Source organism: Oncorhynchus mykiss, chromosome 32 (assembly GCF_013265735.2).
Source record: "Oncorhynchus mykiss isolate Arlee chromosome 32, USDA_OmykA_1.1, whole genome shotgun sequence".
Taxonomy (NCBI): Eukaryota; Metazoa; Chordata; class Actinopteri; order Salmoniformes; family Salmonidae; genus Oncorhynchus; species Oncorhynchus mykiss.
In genome coordinates, this window is record NC_050572.1 from 31578897 (window position 1) to 31598248 (window position 19352).

At 41.8% G+C, this 19352-nt stretch overlaps 2 protein-coding genes across 3 annotated transcripts; both read left to right on the forward strand.

Annotated features, from left to right (window-relative positions):
• Positions 1 to 110: 110 nt before the first annotated feature.
• On the forward strand, positions 111 to 13859 carry LOC110488282 (T-complex protein 1 subunit gamma). Its single transcript, XM_021560447.2, has 14 exons — positions 111 to 258; positions 1178 to 1239; positions 7461 to 7511; positions 7607 to 7669; positions 7790 to 7886; positions 8037 to 8154; positions 9013 to 9199; positions 9447 to 9596; positions 11455 to 11587; positions 11687 to 11768; positions 11994 to 12174; positions 12404 to 12649; positions 12835 to 12966; positions 13075 to 13859. Exons 1-14 carry the CDS (start codon positions 165 to 167, stop codon positions 13165 to 13167), a joined length of 1689 nt encoding a protein of 562 aa, XP_021416122.2. The 5' UTR covers positions 111 to 164; the 3' UTR covers positions 13168 to 13859.
• Positions 13860 to 14061: 202 nt separating this feature from the next.
• glmp (glycosylated lysosomal membrane protein) lies at positions 14062 to 19352 on the forward strand. 2 transcript variants are annotated; one of them, XM_021560449.2, is made up of 6 exons: positions 14062 to 14219; positions 15410 to 15685; positions 16013 to 16207; positions 16483 to 16701; positions 17300 to 17565; positions 17787 to 19352. In XM_021560449.2, the coding sequence occupies exons 1-6, from the start codon at positions 14112 to 14114 to the stop codon at positions 17956 to 17958; spliced, it is 1236 nt and encodes a 411-aa protein (XP_021416124.2). In that variant the 5' UTR covers positions 14062 to 14111; the 3' UTR covers positions 17959 to 19352. The 2 variants fall into 2 exon arrangements, with proteins under 2 accessions (XP_021416124.2, XP_021416125.2); XM_021560450.2 differs by having other exon boundaries at positions 14094 to 14199.

Consider the following 19352-nt stretch of genomic DNA (forward strand, 5'->3'; position numbering starts at 1 on the left):
GTCAATGAATGTACAGGGTGTGTCTCACAATGATGCCTTGTACATACTCACCTCCCATTTAATCCTTTTACGTTTATCCCGTCTCCCTAATTGGTGGAATCCACTGTACATCATTTTTTCCTCGAAGTTTATTGGTTAAAATACTGGGAGTAATCAGCCCCCCGATGTCGAGCGTTTTACTCTCCGGCAGCCCAGAAGGTTCCAGACGGTTGTCCCACACGCTGTCAAAAATGATGGGCCAACAGGTTCTCGTGCTGAGTAAGTAAATAGAAAACCCATAAGCAACGAGAAAGGTTACATCTTAACGTAGATTTCTGTGGAAATGTTACTCATTTTGATGTTTCTGTCGTTTGTAATATCCCGACAAGGGGCCCATACAGGCTACATAGTTATCGTCTGTTTCTAGCCAGCAACAAAGCATGTGCTTCTGCTTCCTTGTCGACAGCTGACACTAGTGTTAACTTGCTACCGTTAGCGAACTGGCTCTTTGTATGACTTTATTGGCTGTAACGTATGATAACGTTACAACAAACCTCTGGCTGGCTATAGTGCAATTTACTCAACCGTTAACTAGTTAGATAACTAAGTACTCAACTCAAATGTCCATCCTCAAGAATACATTTTGCAGTAACGTTACTGTTACATATTACAATAGCTAACTAGTTACAACATACAGGAACCGTAGCTAGTTAGCGTTTGACCAAATGAGGGTAAAAAAAATATGGGAGGGGAGCCCATCTGTTCGGCAACATATTAGTGAAGCGCAAAGAAAGAGAGACTCAAATCAATGGCATTATAACCTAGTCGTTGAAGCTTCCAGGCATGTCCGTAGCTAACATGTCAGATGAATGAAGCTGGCTTGGGTGATGTAGTTATGTATATATGTAACTTAGTAACGTCAACTGTACAGTATAAAAGATCAGCCTTCTAAAATATGACACATCCCTAATCCACACATGATACTGTATGGCGTACTGTAGGCAGGTAGCTAGTTATCTACAGATGTGGGATCTTAATTTGTACATAGAAATCAAAAGGTGCAGAACAGACGTAGACTGGTTAAATCCCACAGTTAACTAGACTAATTGCGGAAATTATGTTTTGGTCTGCTGTGTTTTTGCAGTACAATTTTACACAACATACAGACTTTTAACTTGGTTTCCATGTTCCACTACAGGCCAGAATATGAAGAGGGAGTCTGGACGGAAGGTTCAGACAGGAAATATCAGTGCAGCCAAGGTGAGTTAACATTCTTTGGTGTCTTCCACTTAGGGCTGTAATGGTGACTGTATTACCGCCACACTGGCGGTCACGAGTCATGACCGCAGTCAAATTCCACATGACCGTTTAGTTAGGCTTCTCCACAAGCTCTGATGCTGCTGATGGTCATTAGTAGCCTGCCAAACTTGCTAACTGCCTGGTACTCCCTCTAATCACTCTGACATCAATGTAAATGTTTTAGAAAATCAAATCACACTTCATGAGAGCTCAGAGTAACATTTCAAATAGGCTATGCAATTATGTGAGAAAATAGTTATGACGGCCTCTATTAGAAAGAGGATCCAATCAGCTTTCTATACGCTAGGTCTACTATATTTATTTATCAACTTTCCTAATAATAAGTACATTGCTTTACTTTACAACAGGTGTATAGCCTACAGGTGTATAGAAAATGAACCACTGGAAAAGCATCCTCCATTCACTATTTAAGTGCATAGATTACTTTTGATTTATTTTTATTTAATATGCCCCTGTTCTGAGACAGGTGCACGATAATGGTCCATTATATCAAAACTAATTTCACACATTTTTTTAGTATATGTAAAAAAAACACATTAAATTAAGAATAATCTGATGGGTGACAATATTAGCCTATCACTTGTTAATGATGTACTGTACCTTGTGAAAACATATAGGCCATACTGCACACGCTGGGCATCATTCACAAGTGATATTTAATATTACGATAAGGTACAGTATGTATCACAACTTAAGTGTCCAAATAACTTCTTAAAATTAAGCACATTAATCCGGTGTAGAGCCTAACTGGCATAAATACATGGGCGGCGCGAGTTTCACATTTGGGGAAGATGATGTTCACCATAAAAATGCACCTTTACTCCAACTGTGGCTGCCTTGCAATGGGAACCTCCCCAGAAAGGAGAGACAGGCTTAAAGAAGGGTCTAAACCATCTGACCCAGAAGGTTTTTTGGAGTCAAGTTTAAGGAGCTCCTTTAGTACCTCGGACTCAGTGACTGCCTGCATGGAGAAACTTTGTAGCGGGGCAGGGGAAAAAGAGGGAGGAGCATCTGGGATAGTCGCATTAGAAGGGGTGGGAGATGAGGAAATGTTGGAAAAACGTTTTCCAGAACTTTTTGGGGTTGGACCCACTGAGAGAGAACTCCTCCTTAAAGTAACTAACTTTGGCCTTCCGGATAGCCTGTGTGCACTTATTTCTCATTTGCCTGAACGATAGCCAGTCAGCTTCAGTATGCGTGTGCTGAGCCTTTCGCCAAATGCAATTCTTGAGGTGGAGTAATGGTCTTTCATGGTCGAACCAGGGTCTGAACCTGTTTTTCATTCTAATTTTCTTTATGGGGGCGTGTCTGTTAACAATACCACTGAAAATGTCAAAAAAGAAGATCCAAGCTTCTTCGACAGAGGGGATCAAGCTGATTCTATACCATTTTACAGAGGCCAGTTCATGGAGGAATGCTTGCTCATTGAAGTTTTTTGGCAAGTGTCTATGACAAATCAGGACAGGTCGTTTCACTGAGCAGCTATTATGAACAGGCTGTTAAACAGTGATCACTAAGGTCAATACAGAAAACACCAGACTGATACATATCACGATTATTTGTGAAGATAACATCGAGGAGAGTAGCCTTTTCTGGGTGTTTGGAGTCATACCTTGTGGGATTGGTGATAATCTGAGAAAGATGTAGGGAGTCCCATTGCTTTAGGACTTGGTCAGGTGGTTTAAGCATGTCCCAGTTTAGGTCACCTAAAAGGACAAATTCAGACTTAGTGTAAGGGGCCAGAAGAGCGCTAAGGGCAGGTAGGGTACAGGCTAGAGGTCGAACCGATTATCATTTTTCAACGCCGATACCAATACCGATTTATTGGAGGACAAAAAAAGCCAATAACGATTAATCGGCCGATTTATTAGAAAAATGTTTTATATATATATATATATATCATATACACACACACATTTTTGTAATAATGACAATTGCAACAATACTGAATGAACAATGAACACTTTTATTTTAACTTAATATAATACATAAATACACACACACACAGCTCTGAAGTGACAATGATACTGAAGAGTCTGCTTAGGAGACAAATAGTCTCAACTGTTTGAATAAAAATAGAGTTTAAGTTACCTGTGATGAATGTTGAAAACAAAAACTTTAATTTCTATATGCAGGAAATCCTATTTTAATAATGGGCATGGTAAGAATTGACAACCAAAGTGCGAGTCATAATTCCCATGACACCTAGCAAAATCTTCCATAGGATATTTTTAGATTCACTTAAAATAAGGTCTGTGTTTCGTGTAGGCTTACACCACCAGGCCAATTTTATAACTGTGTAGATATCCATAGGACAAGGTAACTCTGATCAATATTGGCTAAATATAAGCGAAGATAAAAAAAATTGTAGAGTCGATTTATGAAAATATGTTGACAAACGTTACCTTATCCTAGTGAGATTTACACGGGTATCAAAACGCAGAGGCGGTTTAAGCACGAAACACAGACCTTATTTGAAGTAGATCAAGACATTCTCTATGGAAGACATGAACGGTAAAATAACGAAGGAACCCCTTTCAAGTTCAGCCGCAAGTTATTACAGGAATTATAACGCGTCGACTATTTCTCTCTAAACCATATACCTTTGACTAATCCGGAAACTATCACCTCGAAAACAAAACGTTTATTCCGTTCTGTATTTTATCTAACGGGTGGTATCCATGAGTCTAAATATTCCTTTTACATTGCACAACCTTCAATGTTGTCATAATTACGTAAAATTCTGTCAAATTAGTTCGCAAAGAGCCAGGCGGCCCAAACTGTTGCATATAGCCTGAATCTGCGTGCAATGAACGCAAGAGAAATGACACAATTTCACCTGGTTAAAATTGCCTGCTAACCTGGATTTATTTTAGCTAAATATGCATGTTTAAAAATATATACTTGTGTATTGATTTTAAGAAAGGCATTGATGTTTATGGTTAAGTACACATTGGAGCAATGACAGCCATTGATTGTTCTTTATAAGATAAGTTTAATGCTAGCTAGCAACTTACCTTAGCTTACTGCATTCGCTAACAGGCAGGCTCTTCGTGGAGTGAAATGTAATCAGGTGTTAAAGTATTGGATTAGTTAACTGTAAGGTTGCAAGATTGGATCCCCTGAGCTGACAAGGTTAAAAATCTGTCGTCCTGCCTCCTAGGCCGTCATTGAAAATAAGAATGTGTTCTTAACGGACTTGCCTAGTTAAATAAAAATTAAATAAAGGTGTATAAAAAAAAAAAAATTATGAACTTGAAATCGGCCCCGACCTCTAGTACAGGCTGGTGCTGATGGAGGATGATAGCACCCAACAACAGTCAACAAAGAGCTATTTGAAAGTTTAATGCTTAATATCAGCAAATCATATTGTTTGGGGACAGACTTGGTGGAGACAACCAAGCACTGAAGGGGATCCTTGGTGAAGATTGCCACTCCCCCACCTTTGGAAGCTTCATGAGGTCACCTGGAATGCATTTCAATTAACAGATGTGCCTTGTTAAAAGTTCATTTGTGAAATGTCTTTCTTTCTTAATGCGTTTGAGCCAGTCAGTTGTGTTGTGACAAGGTAGGGGTGGTATGCAGAAGATAGTCCCATTTGGTAAAATACCAATTTCACATTATGGCTAGAACAGCTCAAATAAACAAAGAGAAATGACAGTCCATCATTACTTTAAGACATGAAGGTCAGTCAATCTGGAAAATGTCTAACTTTGAACGTTTCTTCAAGTGCAGTCACAAAAACCATCCAGCACTATGATGAAACTGGCTGTCGTGAGGACCACCACAGGAAAGGAAGACCCAGAGTTACCTCTGCTGCAGAGGATAAGTTCATTAGAGTTACCAGCCCCAGAAATGGTCAATTAACTGCAACTCAGATTGCAGCCTAAATAAATGCTTCAGAGTTCAAGTAACAGACACATCTCAACATCAACTGTTCAGAGGAGGCTGTGTGAATCAAGCCTTCATGGTTGAATTTCTGCAAAGGAACCACTACTAAAGGACACCAACAAGAAGAAGAGACTTGCTTGGGCCAAGAAACACGAGCAATGGACATTGGACCGGTGTAAATCTGTCCTTTGGTCTGATGAGTCCAACCGCCGTGTCTTTGTGAGATGCAGAGTAGGTGAACGGATGATCTCCACATGTGTGCCCACCGTAAAGCATGGAGGTGTGATGGTGTGGGGGTGCTTGTTGATGACACTGTCAGTGATTTATTTAGAATTCAAGGCACACTTCTTACGGGCAGGTGGGACGGTAGCGTCCCACCTGGCCAACATCTGGTGAAATTGCAGAGCGCGAAATTCAAATGACAGAAATATAAATATTTAACATTCGTGAAAATACAAGTGTCATCCATCAAAATAAAGCTTAACTTCTTGTTAATCCAGCCGCTGTGTCAGATTTCAAAAAGGCTTTACGGGGAAAGCACACCATGCGATTATCTGAGGACAGCGCCCCGCATACAAAAGCATGAAAAACATATTTCAACCAGGCAGGTGTGCCATGAAATTCAGGAATAGCGATATAATAAATGCCTTACCTTTGAAGATCTTCTGTTGGCACTCCACAAGGTCCCAGCTACATCACAAATGTTCCTTTTTGTGCAATAATGTCCTCCTTTATATCCCCAAAAACTTAGTTTAGCTGGTGCGCTTCAGTCAATAATCCACCGGTTTCCATTCTTTTTGTTTGTTGATGGTTTGTCCTCAGGGTTTCGACTGCCATATCAGTTCTGTTATACTCACAGACATTATTTTAACAGTTTTCGAAACTTTAGAGTGTTTTCTATCCAAATCTACCAATTATATGCATATCCTAGGTTCTGGGCGTGAGTAACAGGCAGTTTACTTTGGGCACGTTTTTCATCCGGACGTCAAAATACTGCCCCCTAGCCCAAAGAGATTAACCAGCATGGCTACCACAGCATTCTGCAGTGATACTTCAGTCCCACTAAGCGAAAACCAGATGGGATATCATTTGTTTTTCAACAGGACAATGACCCAACACACCTCCAGGCTGTGTAAGGGCTATTTGATCAAGAAGGAGAGTGATGGAGTGCTGCATCAGATGACCTAGCCTCCACAATCCCTCAACCCGATTGAGATGGTTTGGGATGAGTTGGACCGCAGAGTGAAGCAAAAGCAGCCAACAAGTGCTCAGCATATGTGGGAACTCCTTCAAGACTGTTGGAAAAGCATTGCAGACAAGAAGCTGGTTGAGAGTGCCACCAGTGTGCAAAGCTGCAATCATGGCAAAGGGTGGCTACTTAGAAGAATCTGAAATATAAAATATATTTTGATTTAACACTTTTTTTGGTTACTACATGATTCCATATGTGTTGTTTCTTAGATTTGATGTCTTCACTATTATTCTACAATGTAGAAAATAGTACAAATAAAGAGAACCCCTTGAATGAGTAGGTGTGTCCCAACTTTTGACTGGTACTGTGTGTATATATTTTATTTATTTCCTGAGCTTTCTTATATCTCGTAGATATAGGATAAATACTTCAATGCCTTGTTTCTTATTTATTTTTTGACTGTCTTTTTTTTTGCCATTTATGAATGTTATTCAATGTGTTTCTCTGGCCTATAGTAGTAAAGGCCAAATTCAATATTTTATAAAATCATTTTTTGATACCTAAATGGGTCTTAAAGTTCAAAATCAAATAACTAAATGTTCCATAGTATGACCATCTTAAAACAATTGCACATGTCATCTTAGAAACCACCCAATGGCTTAAACTTTTTAAGAATTAACTTGGTTTCTAGCTATGTTATTTCAACATAATTGTATGTTTAATCTATGTCTATGGGGCCCAGTACTAGGGCAGAGACAATGCCAATATCGCGATACTCTTTAGTATCGTAACAAGGAAACAAAACACAAAGTGGCCCTAATGTTGGAAACAATTATCATTATGTTGACATCGAGTCACCTTGATTTATTTTCCAAGTTATAGCACACAATATTTTACATACAGCAAGTTTTTAAAGGACCAAGGAGTTAGGTCTGCTTTGTTGAAATATTTCCTCATGTAATAAATATTGTGATACTGTTATTGTCATAGCTACTACTGTAGCTCTATGAGGAATGTAGGATCACCATCATGCATTGCCTGTTGGCGCTGTATAAAACTTTTTTTTCGTGTGTTATAGACGATCGCAGACGTCATCAGAACATGCCTGGGACCAAGGGCCATGATGAAGGTGAGCTATAGGTCTTCTATTATGTCACTTTTGTCTGGAATTTACTTTTATGGTAGCACTTGAATCCGGAACCATAAGATACTTTGTCTTGGTAGATGCTGTTGGACCCCATGGGTGGGATCGTGATGACCAACGATGGTAACGCTATCCTGAGAGAGGTGAGAAGGACACACTTGCTATGATTGCCATACATCTACTTCCATGCAGAACATATCAATGTTCAGTACCCCGGTGCAAAGCCTATGTCACTCCTTCCATATCTGCTTCCACATACTCAGATCCAGGTCCAGCACCCGGCTGCCAAGTCCATGATTGAGATAAGTCGCACTCAGGACGAGGAGGTGGGAGACGGCACCACCTCTGTCATCATCCTGGGTGAGTCACCACATGCCCAATACTGTGAATACACTGCACCATCAGGTCTATTCTCATTGTAGTAGTCCAATCCAGCCTATTCCTTATGTTTTACTCTTATTACTCCTGTGTCTCAACATGGGAAACATCATACATTTTATGCATCTCTAGCGGGTGAGATGCTGTCCGTGTCAGAGCAGTTCCTGGAGCAGCAAATGCACCCAACAGTTGTCATCAGCGCCTACAGACAAGCTCTGGATGATATGCTCAACCTTCTCAAAGAAATCAGGTACTCTTCCAGCCTCTACCACCCAACCACACACACAACCTTTTAATCGTTATAGAGCTACTGCCTTTAAAAAGCAACAAATCCCTTTGAAAACGGCCTACGTGGCATCGATATGAGTCAAACGGTTATTCTAGTGTCAAAATTGACTACGAAGTGTAAATAGGATAACTTTAGTCAAAGTTTGTGTCGTTTAAAATAGAGTTTGGAACAGCCGTGTGTGCGTGGTGCGTCACAACAGGTAAATGAAGGTTGGGTTTGGATTTGATGATGTCCATTTGCCCACTAACATGGGGTGAACAGCTGCGGTGATTGCTCTGTATCCAGTAGCATAGACAGTGAGACAGACCTGCCCAGCAGCCCGACTTCATTTACACAAGACAACTCGTTGCACATTTTTTTAACTTGAGAAATACTGCACCAAACACCTTAGCTAGATGTAAAATTGCGAAACTTTAACCTCTTCAGCAAAAACTCAATAAATCTGTCATAAATTGTGTTGTTGTAAATTCATCCTGGGGATTTTGAGGAAGTGAAATGGGCTTCTTCGTCTAAAGTGTATCATGGGGGACAAACATCATTAACCAAATGTCTCCCAGACTGAAATCTTGTTAATCTAATGAGCAACAGAAAAACAATCAGCGTGTTCAGTGGCTCTTTAAGAGCTGAATTCTAACTTGACATCTGTGCATAATTTCACTTGTTATGAAAATCTGGGATTGGCATTGGTACTTCATTTACAGAAGTCTAGAATATTGGTCCAAGTACTTTTTCTGGTAACTGCATGTTTTTGATGACAACTGCTTTCATACTCATCAGTTGTTTAACAACACACTCTCCTCCATCCCCTCCTCCCCCCAGCACCCCAGTGGACGTTAGCGACAGGAAGATGATGCTGAAGATCATCCACTCTGCCATCAACACCAAGGCCCTGAGCCGCTGGTCTGACATGGCCTGCAGCATCTCACTGGACGCCGTCAAAACTGTGGAGATGGAGGAGAACGGACGCAAGGAGATTGACATCAAGAAGTACGCCAAAGTAGAAAAGGTAAGGGTCAAAGTGTCTGTTAACTTCTTACGGGCAGGTGGGACGGTAGCGTCCCACCTGGCCAACATCCGGTGAAATTGCAGAACGCGAAATTCAAACTACAGAATTATAAATATTGAACTTTCATAAAATCACAAGTGTAATACATCAAAATAAAGCTTAACTTCTTGTTAATGTCATACAGTCCAAGTTCTGCATCAGATCAGCATCAGCTTCAACGTCTGCTTTATTATCTGTGTTTGTTCAGGTTCCCGGTGGGATCATCGAGGACTCGTGCGTGCTGAGAGGTGTGATGGTTAACAAGGACGTGACTCACCCGCGCATGCGCAGAATGATCAAGGATCCCCGCATTATCCTGTTGGACTGCTCCCTGGAGTACAAGAAGGGAGAAAGCCAGGTATGGAAAAGGAATGGAAGTCTATATGGAGACTGTTTAATGCCAAAGATATGGGGTTAAATACTTGTCAAAAAAAACTAACAAATGTTTCCTGTTTGTTTTTTTTCTCTCTTTTTTCCCGTGCATTTGGAAAGTATTTAGACCCCTTGACTTTTTCCACATTTTGTTACGTTACAGCCTTATTCTAAAACTGATTACATTTTTTCCCTTATTCATCGATCTACACAATACCCCATAATGACAAAGCAAAAACAGTTTTGTAGAAATTTTTGCAAATGTAAAAATGAAAACTGATATGATATTTACATAAGTATTCAGACCTTTTACTCAGTACTTTGTTGACGCACCTTTGCAGCGATTACAGCCTCCAGTCTTCTTGGGTATGACGCTACAAGCTTAGCACACCTGTATTTGGGGAGTACCTCCTATTCTTCTCTGCAGATCCTCTCAAGCTCTGTCAGGTTGAATAGGGAGCGTCGCTGCACAGCTATTTTCAGGTCTCCAGAGATGTTCGATTGGGTTCAAGTCCGGGCTCTAGCTGGGCCACACAAGGACAATCAGAGACTTGTCCCCAAGCCACTCAGGTTTTCATCAAGGATTTCTCTGTACTTTGCTCTGTTCATCTTTCCTTCGATCCTGACTAGTCTCCCAGGCCCTGCCTCTGAAAAACATCCCCATGCTGCCACAACCTGCCACCACCATGCTTCACTGTAGGGATGGTGCCAGGTTTCCTTCAGATGTGATGCTTCATCTTCGTTTCATCAGACCAGAGAATTTTTGGGAGAACTCCAAGCGGGCTGTCATGTGCCTTTTACTGAGGAGTGGCTTCCATCTGGCCACTCTACCATAAAGACCTGAATGGTGGTGTGCTGCAGAGATGGGAGAACCTTCCAGAAGGACAACCATCTCCACAGAGGAACTCTCAGCTAACTAGATAAATTGCCATACATGTTTAATGCTTTTTGACCTGTCCCCAAATTAATGTCATTGGTTCAGAGTTTGTTTTGATATTTTAACCTGCGTGTCATGATCGCGTTTGGTGTAGGGGGACAAAATTAATTTATGCACGATGGCGCTAGGTTTATGCATGATAGCGCACGATGGCGCTAGTTTGCACAAACTGCAAACTAGCCACCTTTCGGCGAAATTTGACATTTTGAATGTAAAATAGGTGACCTATGTGAATTGTGTAGATCCGATGAGAAAAATTTGGGAAGGGGGGCTGGATGACTACTGACCGTAAGTGAACGAGTGATGCGCGTTTGGAGCAATACTGGCTGTATCCAAGGCTCAGCCAATCATTCACATAGCAGAATGCAGCACGCTACTGAAGAGAGAAGAGACAACCAATTTGCTTGTTACAGAATCAGTGCGCGCTCAGGAAAGACTGTTTCAGCATAATGCACGGCCCCAGTTTGCAAGGATCTGTACACAATTCCTGGAAGCTGAAAATGTCCCAGTTCTTCCATGGCTTGCATACTCACTAGACATGTCACCCGTTGAGCAAGTTTGGGATACTCTGGATCTACGTGTACGACAGCGTGTTCCAGCAACTTCACACAGCCATTATCAACAGCCTGATTAACACTGTGAAGGAGATGTTGCACTGCATAAGGCAAATGGTGGTCAAACCAGCTTCTGACTGGTTTTCTGAGCCACACCTTTTTTTTTAGGTGTATGTGACAAATAGATGCGTATCTGTATTCCCGGTCTTGTGAAATCCATAGATTAGAACCTCATTTATTTAAATTGACTGATTTACTTATGTGAACCGTAACTTTGAAATTGTTGCATGTTGTGTTTTGTTCTGTGTGTGTGTGTATAAAACATTTTTTAAACCATGTGTATTGTTCTACAGACTGATATTGAGATCACTCGTGAGGAGGACTTTGCCCGCATCCTGCAGATGGAGGAGGAGTACATCCAGCAGACCTGTGAAGACATCATCCGCCTCAAGCCTGACCTCATCTTCACAGAGAAGGGCATCTCAGGTACTACACACACTGCTTCAAAATGCAATGCTCTTGGTAAGGCACATGTCTGATGCAACTAACATTTTTACCGTGACTATATTTTGCCTCTCTCTTCAGACTTGGCTCAGCACTACCTGATGAAGGCTAACATCACGGCTATTCGCCGTGTCAGAAAGACAGACAACAACAGGATCGCCAGGTAAGTCCAATACACTATGAAAGCAAAAAAAAAAATGTTTGGCTCTTCATCGTTATTGGAGACGCTTATCTCTGTTCTGTTTTGCTTGTCTTCACTGCGTTTTGTTACTATGTACAGTACATAGCTATCAAATGGCCGGTCACTTTAATTGCGTATTAGGGTGTATGCTCTTTACGACCACTGCTCTAACTAAACCAACCATCGTCTTTCCATGTTACCCCTCAGAGCGTGTGGCGCACGTATTGCCAGCCGTACGGATGAGCTGCGCGAGGAGGACGTGGGCCTGGGGGCGGGCCTGTTTGAGATCAAGAAGATTGGCGACGAGTACTTCACTTTCGTCACAGAGTGCAAAGACCCCAAAGCCTGCACCATCCTGCTGAGAGGAGCCAGCAAGGAAATCCTGGCGGTGAGAAACTGAGAAAATAAAACATTTCAAATAATATGCGCTTTTTATTGTACAACAATCACTAAAAGAGATGGATAATGGGGAAAAATAATGTTCATGAGATCAGTCTCTACTCCCCTCCTAGAACATGTATTTTTTTATTGTACGTTATCAGAGTAAAGATGACTGACTGAGGTTTTACTTTTGTTCTGAAATCTCTCTCTCTCCACCATTTTCCCTGCTCTCCCAGGAGGTGGAGCGTAATCTGCAGGATGCCATGCAGGTGACCCGCAACGTTCTGCTGGAGCCCAGCCTGCTTCCTGGCGGCGGCGCCACCGAGATGGCAGTGTCCCAGTGGCTGATGGAGCGATCCAAGGCCATCACTGGCGTGGAGCAATGGCCCTATCGCGCCCTTGCCCAGGCCCTGGAAGTCATCCCCCGCACCCTCATCCAGAACTGTGGCGCCTCCACCATCCGTGTGCTCACCGCCCTCAGGGTAAGAGAGCGACGGAGAGAGAGTCAAAGGTAGAACCTCATACCATCTTGGAGTAAGACCCGATGGGAGAGTGGGTGTGTGTTGTGTGAGAGAACGCTCAAGAAGGAGAGAGCGTTGGTAAAAGGGAGATGGAGGATTTACTGTACATTTTAGTGGCCTTTTCACTGAGCTCCATACCTCTACAGGCCAAGCACACCCAGGAGGACAGTGTATCGTGGGGGGTGAACGGAGAGACTGGCACCCTGGCTGACATGACCGTCCTGGGCATCTGGGAACCGCTGGCCGTCAAGGCTCAGACCTACAAGACCGCAGTAGAGGTGAGACTTGCGACCGCCTGCTTAATACAATGTTAAGAGACGCTACATAAGTGTTCATTAGGTACATGTTTGGATGTGCAGCATTCCTCCATTGAACTCTTTCTCCAGACGGCCATCTTGTTGCTGCGCATCGACGACATTGTCTCCGGACACAAGAAGAAGGGAGACGAGCAGACAGGAGGAGGACAGGGTGCTGAGTAGAGGAGAAGAAGACAAGGATCAGGAAGAGGGTAATGGAGGAATAGGCAATCTGAGCTGTGACAACACTGTTCTATAAACCACTAACTCAGATATGACATTTGGTATGGACACTAAGCAGACTGGGATAGTGTTGTTGCATGCATTACATATGAATGCACTAGATTGGGTATTAAGGCACCCCAGTTGGCTTTGGTCAGTGTGTGTACGGTGTGTGTTTGCGCAGTATTTATGGCAGTAAGTAAGATGACTGAATATGTTCTCCTGGGACCAAGGTTTACCTCAGCTAGTCACTGTAGGTATTTCTCTGTATGGTAAAACTCCTTTGTGTGACTTTAGTTGAAGAACAGTTGCCAATGGATGGTGACCAAATCAAGTGACCTATAAGTCATTTGAATGAACTACTAAAAAAAATAGACATTGTAAAATGATTTAGAGCCTGCAATGTCCACTTCTGAAGATCCTTTTTAAATGTTTAAAGTATGTATTATATAGATTGGATCGTAACACATTACTGCATTTCAATGAATGAGAATGCTTTCTCTCTCCAAAATAATTGTTGGGGTTATTAAATTGGACTGGTGACTATGGTTCTGAATCCTGTTACTCCACCAGAACTGTTTTCCTCCATTACCCCTTTGCCTGGTGCTGTTGCCTGTGATTGTATCAACCTCAATAAAATTGGAAACAGATGACCATAGTCCTATATTTGTTTTATTCACTTTGATGACACCCATGATATGTGTAGATGTGATTGATTCTCCCATCTCAGATTCTCTCACAATTTGTGTTAATGATGTAGCCTATGATGAAATATGTTGTTTCATTAATTGCTAAGGTGGCATTACATTTGCTGCATCCTGAAATCGATACCGGCGAGTCAGCTGAAGATCAATCAGCTGATCAAATAAGGAACTAGGCACGTGATTCCTCCCCGAAAAAGAAAGATGGCGGCGGATATTATGTACACAATCCACTTTTATGTCTTATTTGTGCTTTCAACGCTTCGATGTTCTTCTAGTTTTATCGGCAATGGTGAGAACTACCGACGGAATGTGAGTTTGATAGTAAATTGTTTATATTTCTGTACAGTAATAAAGTTCTATAAAGGTAGCTAACTAACTTCTCATGGATAGCGTCAGCTGTAGCTAACTGACTTCTGTTTGGATCCAGTTTTCTGTATTTTGACCCGATATACTGCTAGAAAGCACGTTAACATAGTTTAGCTAGTTGGTGATTTCGAGCATTTTGGATATACACTTTGTGTTTGTATTTTGTAGCGCGAGCCATATTGGAATGATGATCAAAAATCAATTAAACTAGCTATCATAATTTATCCATCGTTTCACCCCAGCCATCCATGCATAACGTAGCGACAGATTACACAATCCCTTGTGGGTGTGATTTTTAAACCAGGGAAATAGTTAAGTCTAAGTATGTGGGTGTTTTGTTGTTGTGATTGATAGCGGTGGGTAATTAAAACACAATCTGTTATGGCAGTCTAGGTCCAAATGGCTTCTTAATAGCTTCTACCCCCAGCCATAAATCTCCTGAACGCTCATCAAATGACTACCTGGACAATTTTTATTTATTTTTTACCATGCTGCTTCTCGCTGTTTATTCGTCACTTTACCCCTACCTACATGTACAGTACATATTACCTCGACTAACCTGTACCTGTTTATAACCTCGTTTCATTATTTTATTGTTATTCTTTTTTTAAACTTTATTTTATTTAGTAAATAAAAACAGCATTTTTGGTTAAGGGCTTATAAGTAAGCATTTCATGGTAAGGTTTACCCCTTTTGTATTTGGCGCATGTGACGAATAACATTTGATTTAAAGAGCCATAACGGTACCCAAGAGCTCTCTACTGAAGATGCTGAGATAGCTAGGTCAAATAGTGCTGAAACAAATCTAAACCCTACTCTGTGCTGGCAATCCCTCCATATCAAATATGAATAAAATATTATTGATTCCACATGTATGGATTAAGTTTTGATTATGAACTGTCTCATTAGACTTCCTTGCATAGATCAGTACTCAGTAGGACTCTGACCATGTCAGGACCAGTCACCAGACAATATTTGAGGGTTGTTGGCCTGAGGAGGATGCTGTGCAAATCTGTTAATGATGTATGAATCACCTCTGCTTACAATTTCAGTTTGCTAGTAAGAATCTCATTCTGTGTCACTATGGGAAAATTATAAAATGTACCGTCTCTGTGTGACTTACCTCTTCCCAGTTATCCCTGGAGCTTAACCCTGGTCTAAACTCCTTGCTGACGCCGCTACCCCCTGGTGTTGGCTTGCTCCATGTGCGGGCGCTGGGCAAGAACAACACACTGCACTACCTCCTCTGCAGCCAGGGGGCGCCAGCATTACTTCTGGTGCACACAAACTCCACTTCATCCAAGGTGAAGGTAGACTGGCCTGCCTTCTTGGTACAAAATACCACAGGCAGCCTGAAATTGACTCCGGAGAGCAGTGTTCTGTACAGCAACGCACTCGTCTTTACCAGGGTGAGTCATAAATTGATTGTCATCCTGTTCATAAGTGTCTGTTGAGGTGATATTCTAAGTGGCTGATACAGGTATCTCATCCAAATGCATAAACTATAAAGATGAGCGAGATGCTAGGTTTTGATCCATAATCCAGGTTATTGAATATTCCAGGTCCAAAATTCATGCTCTAGACATTTCTTGTAGATCTTAAATGTTTGGATGGTTGTTATCAATATGGTAATAGCTCTAACAAACACCTGGCTATTAACAAGGGGTTGATTTCAGACTGGGCAAAGCCATAGGTAACTCACTCACTAAACCAACTCATCATTTGTCTCTCGTCAGCTGTGGGAGTACGACGATGTCAACGACACAGCCGTCCCCGAGCACCTACCCCCCTCCAGCTTCTTCCAGCCCTATGAGCTGCAGAACTTCACCTGGGATGACCTGAACAAGACACTTGACCCCATGGCCCACACAGCCCTGCTCTGTGGAAGAGGCGCCAGCGAGAGCTTCAGCAACGGTTCGCTCTGTCTGAAGGTAGGTGGAACTGCATCATCTAAAGCCTGTGTGATGAAATTAGACATTGCCTATCTTCACTAGATTCAGACCTATGCCTGGATCCACTCAACAGATAAAGTGGGACATGGACTCATCTCTACATTAGACCACTTTAAAGGTCTGAAAATGTCTGGCAAACTTTGATTTTATCACTTAAACTTGGTTACTGACGTGAGTATTAATGATCAGTGCGATATGATTTATTTTATTACATGTTAGCCAGCCTGTATTCAACTACTATCTTCCTATCCTAGTTCTCAGCCTTTGATGTTGAGGGGCGGGACCAAGGCTGGCCCAGCCTCCTCCACAACGCAAACTCCTCCCAGCTGAGGGTGGTGCTGGACGGTGTGGTCCCGAGGTCCAATCGCTCCCGCTTCTCTCTAGAGCTACAGGTTGTGGGCGGCACCCAGGCCATGAGCAGAGTGGACGTGCTCCAGTCAATAGATGATGAATACACACCCTCCATATTCAAGGTGATGTCTCTGTGTGTTATAGACATGTAGTTGTACCAAAGATTTGTATAACTTAACTAAGATAGACCACAGCCTGTCGTTTCCAACTGGGAACAAATGTGGATAAAACAAGCAATGAGATGGGCAGAGCCAAGCACGAGCTAGCGAGATCGTATTGGCCCGTTCAAGTATACATCTGCATATTTCCGTTAGGGAACGCCTACTCTGTGAAGTGCGCATGTGCAATAACTCAATTTACCTTTGTACTCCTTCTAAACAAGGCAATTTTTAAAGACTTTAGCAAAGGGTAAAGTCTATAACAGATTATAGCTTTGGGAACAGAAAAATCCATCCTCTCACTGCCATATTTGGTAGTGAGTGGAAACACCAAGCGGATGCTTCATATTTATACATCCGGTGAAATATCTGTCTCATTGTTCCATCTGTGGTTATACTGGAGTAAATGTTACTGAATAAGAGTATTTAGATGTTTATATTTCAACACATTTTTTGTGGTTGATAATTTATGGTTGATTTACTGTTCTTTACCTTCGTCTCTCTGTAGACTGTCACTGAAGCTTTCAGATGCTACAGTGTCCTCGTCTTTCCTCTCTTTTAGGTATCTCAGTGGGTGTCCTCTCCAGTCAACTCCACCTCTCCTGTTCTTGGCTACGCCCAATGGAAGCCCGTGGCCTACCGCAGGCCATCGCCTCTCTTTGAGGACGCCACTCCCTGCCGCCACTCAACCCCTGTCCCCGTAGCCCAGCTTCCCCCCTCCGGCCTAGTGCGGGCATATTTTGGAGGGGAGCGCCAGACCACCGGGCTCAACATGACCTTCAGTATCACTGGAGACCCATTCTACAACACCACCAACTACCTCAGCTGGTAGGTAGCAGTTTACATCCTGTTGGTTCATCCTAGCTATAATAGGTTGCATTTTAGCAACTTTAACTGAATTATACACTAAATTTCAGTTTATAGCCCCTCCATTAACCAACTATCAAGCAGCTGAGGTTGATATCTCACACCATCACCAACTACCTGAAATGATAATGAAATTGTCAGCACTGATAATATTCTTCCTCCTCTTGCTTTTCGTACTTCAGGACTGTGTTGGTGGGGCTGGGCTCTCCTCCTGTGGACTCGTTCTCTCCCCTGGTTCTGGTCATCATGGCGGTGGGGCTGGGCACTCCCATGCTGATCATCCTGCTTGGCGGGGTATGTGTGTGTGTCCGCAAGAACAGGCCCCAACCACAGGTCTATGAGCCAATCAACTGAGGCCAAGCCAGGATATGTGTACTTTTAAGTCCTGCTTTAACCAGTTTCTTGCCAATGAGCAGACACCTCTGGGCCCATTTTTTTCCAAAAGTTATCTGGATTTAGCCTATCGGATAGGATTAAATGCATAATTTACTTGAATGGGGACAACTGTTCTATTACTTATATTTCTATGCATTTAATCTTATCTGATAGGCGAAAAACTGGGCCCTGGTGTCCGGCAGGTGTCACTCATTTATAAAAAATAAAAATGAGGTACATGACTGTCTAATATGGCCACACATTGTTGGCACAACGGGCCAATAAGGCTTTGACAGAAACACATTTTTAACCACTTGCATAATTTAGTAATGGGCTGAATCATCTTGTGGAAGAGAAAGCCCATGAATGAGTTGATTTAGTTGTGCTTGGAAATGCCAAAGGCTCCCATCTCAAACCTAACATTCCATGTGAGAACATATTTATCCAGAAAATTGTGAAAAGGCTAGTTACTTTAGTTAAGGATGTTTTTTCATTGTAAAACTCAAACGGCGTACACTGTCCCTCCAGTTCTGTGTAAAACAGTATATTATCTTATTGTTGCTCAACAAATATTAGTACATGTTACACTGAAGTGGTCCATGTTTGGCACTGCCTATCTAGATATACTGACCTGACATGGGTCCTAACTAATAATGGACTCAAGCATATATCTGATGACAGAAGAAGAGCTACAAAGGAGAAGGGGCTTTTTTTCTTCTCTTCGTAACACTGATCTGAGGTCAGTTTGTACTGTAATGGTTTAGGAATTGGTCAAACTAAAATAATCCAAGATCTGCACCTGAAGGAGACTCATACCTGGAGCAGTGAAAGGAAAATAAATCTCAAGAGAAGAAGCTTAAAGGAACAAGATTTGTTGCATTCTTTCCCAACCCCTTGGATGTTAGTTATTGGTTGGGGTAAGGGGAAGCCTAGTTAGGGTCCATGTGCTACACCCAAAGTGAACTGAAATGTGATGTTTGATTTAATGTCAATGAAGTTAGAAATCGGTATGGGATTACAAAATATTTGATATTGTAATTAATGTTACTACTTTTAAGGCCGTGTTGATTATAGTTCTCCTTTGGAATTAATTTAAAACAAGCTTCAAAGTCATATTCAGTTTGTAATCACAGTACAAGAGAATAAATGGCCTTGATTATTTACCTGTATTTGTCTATTAGGCAACAATGTGTTATCTTAATTTTTGGACTAAATGCTAAATTTAATGCAAAAACACCAGTACCTGAAATATTATTATGCAAGCATCTAATACACAGGTCACATTTATTTGTATTTTGAGGAAATGCTCCCTTTCAATAGTAATGTAATGGTCTGTCCATAATTGTCTTTTTCTTAAAGAAATATACTGGCAA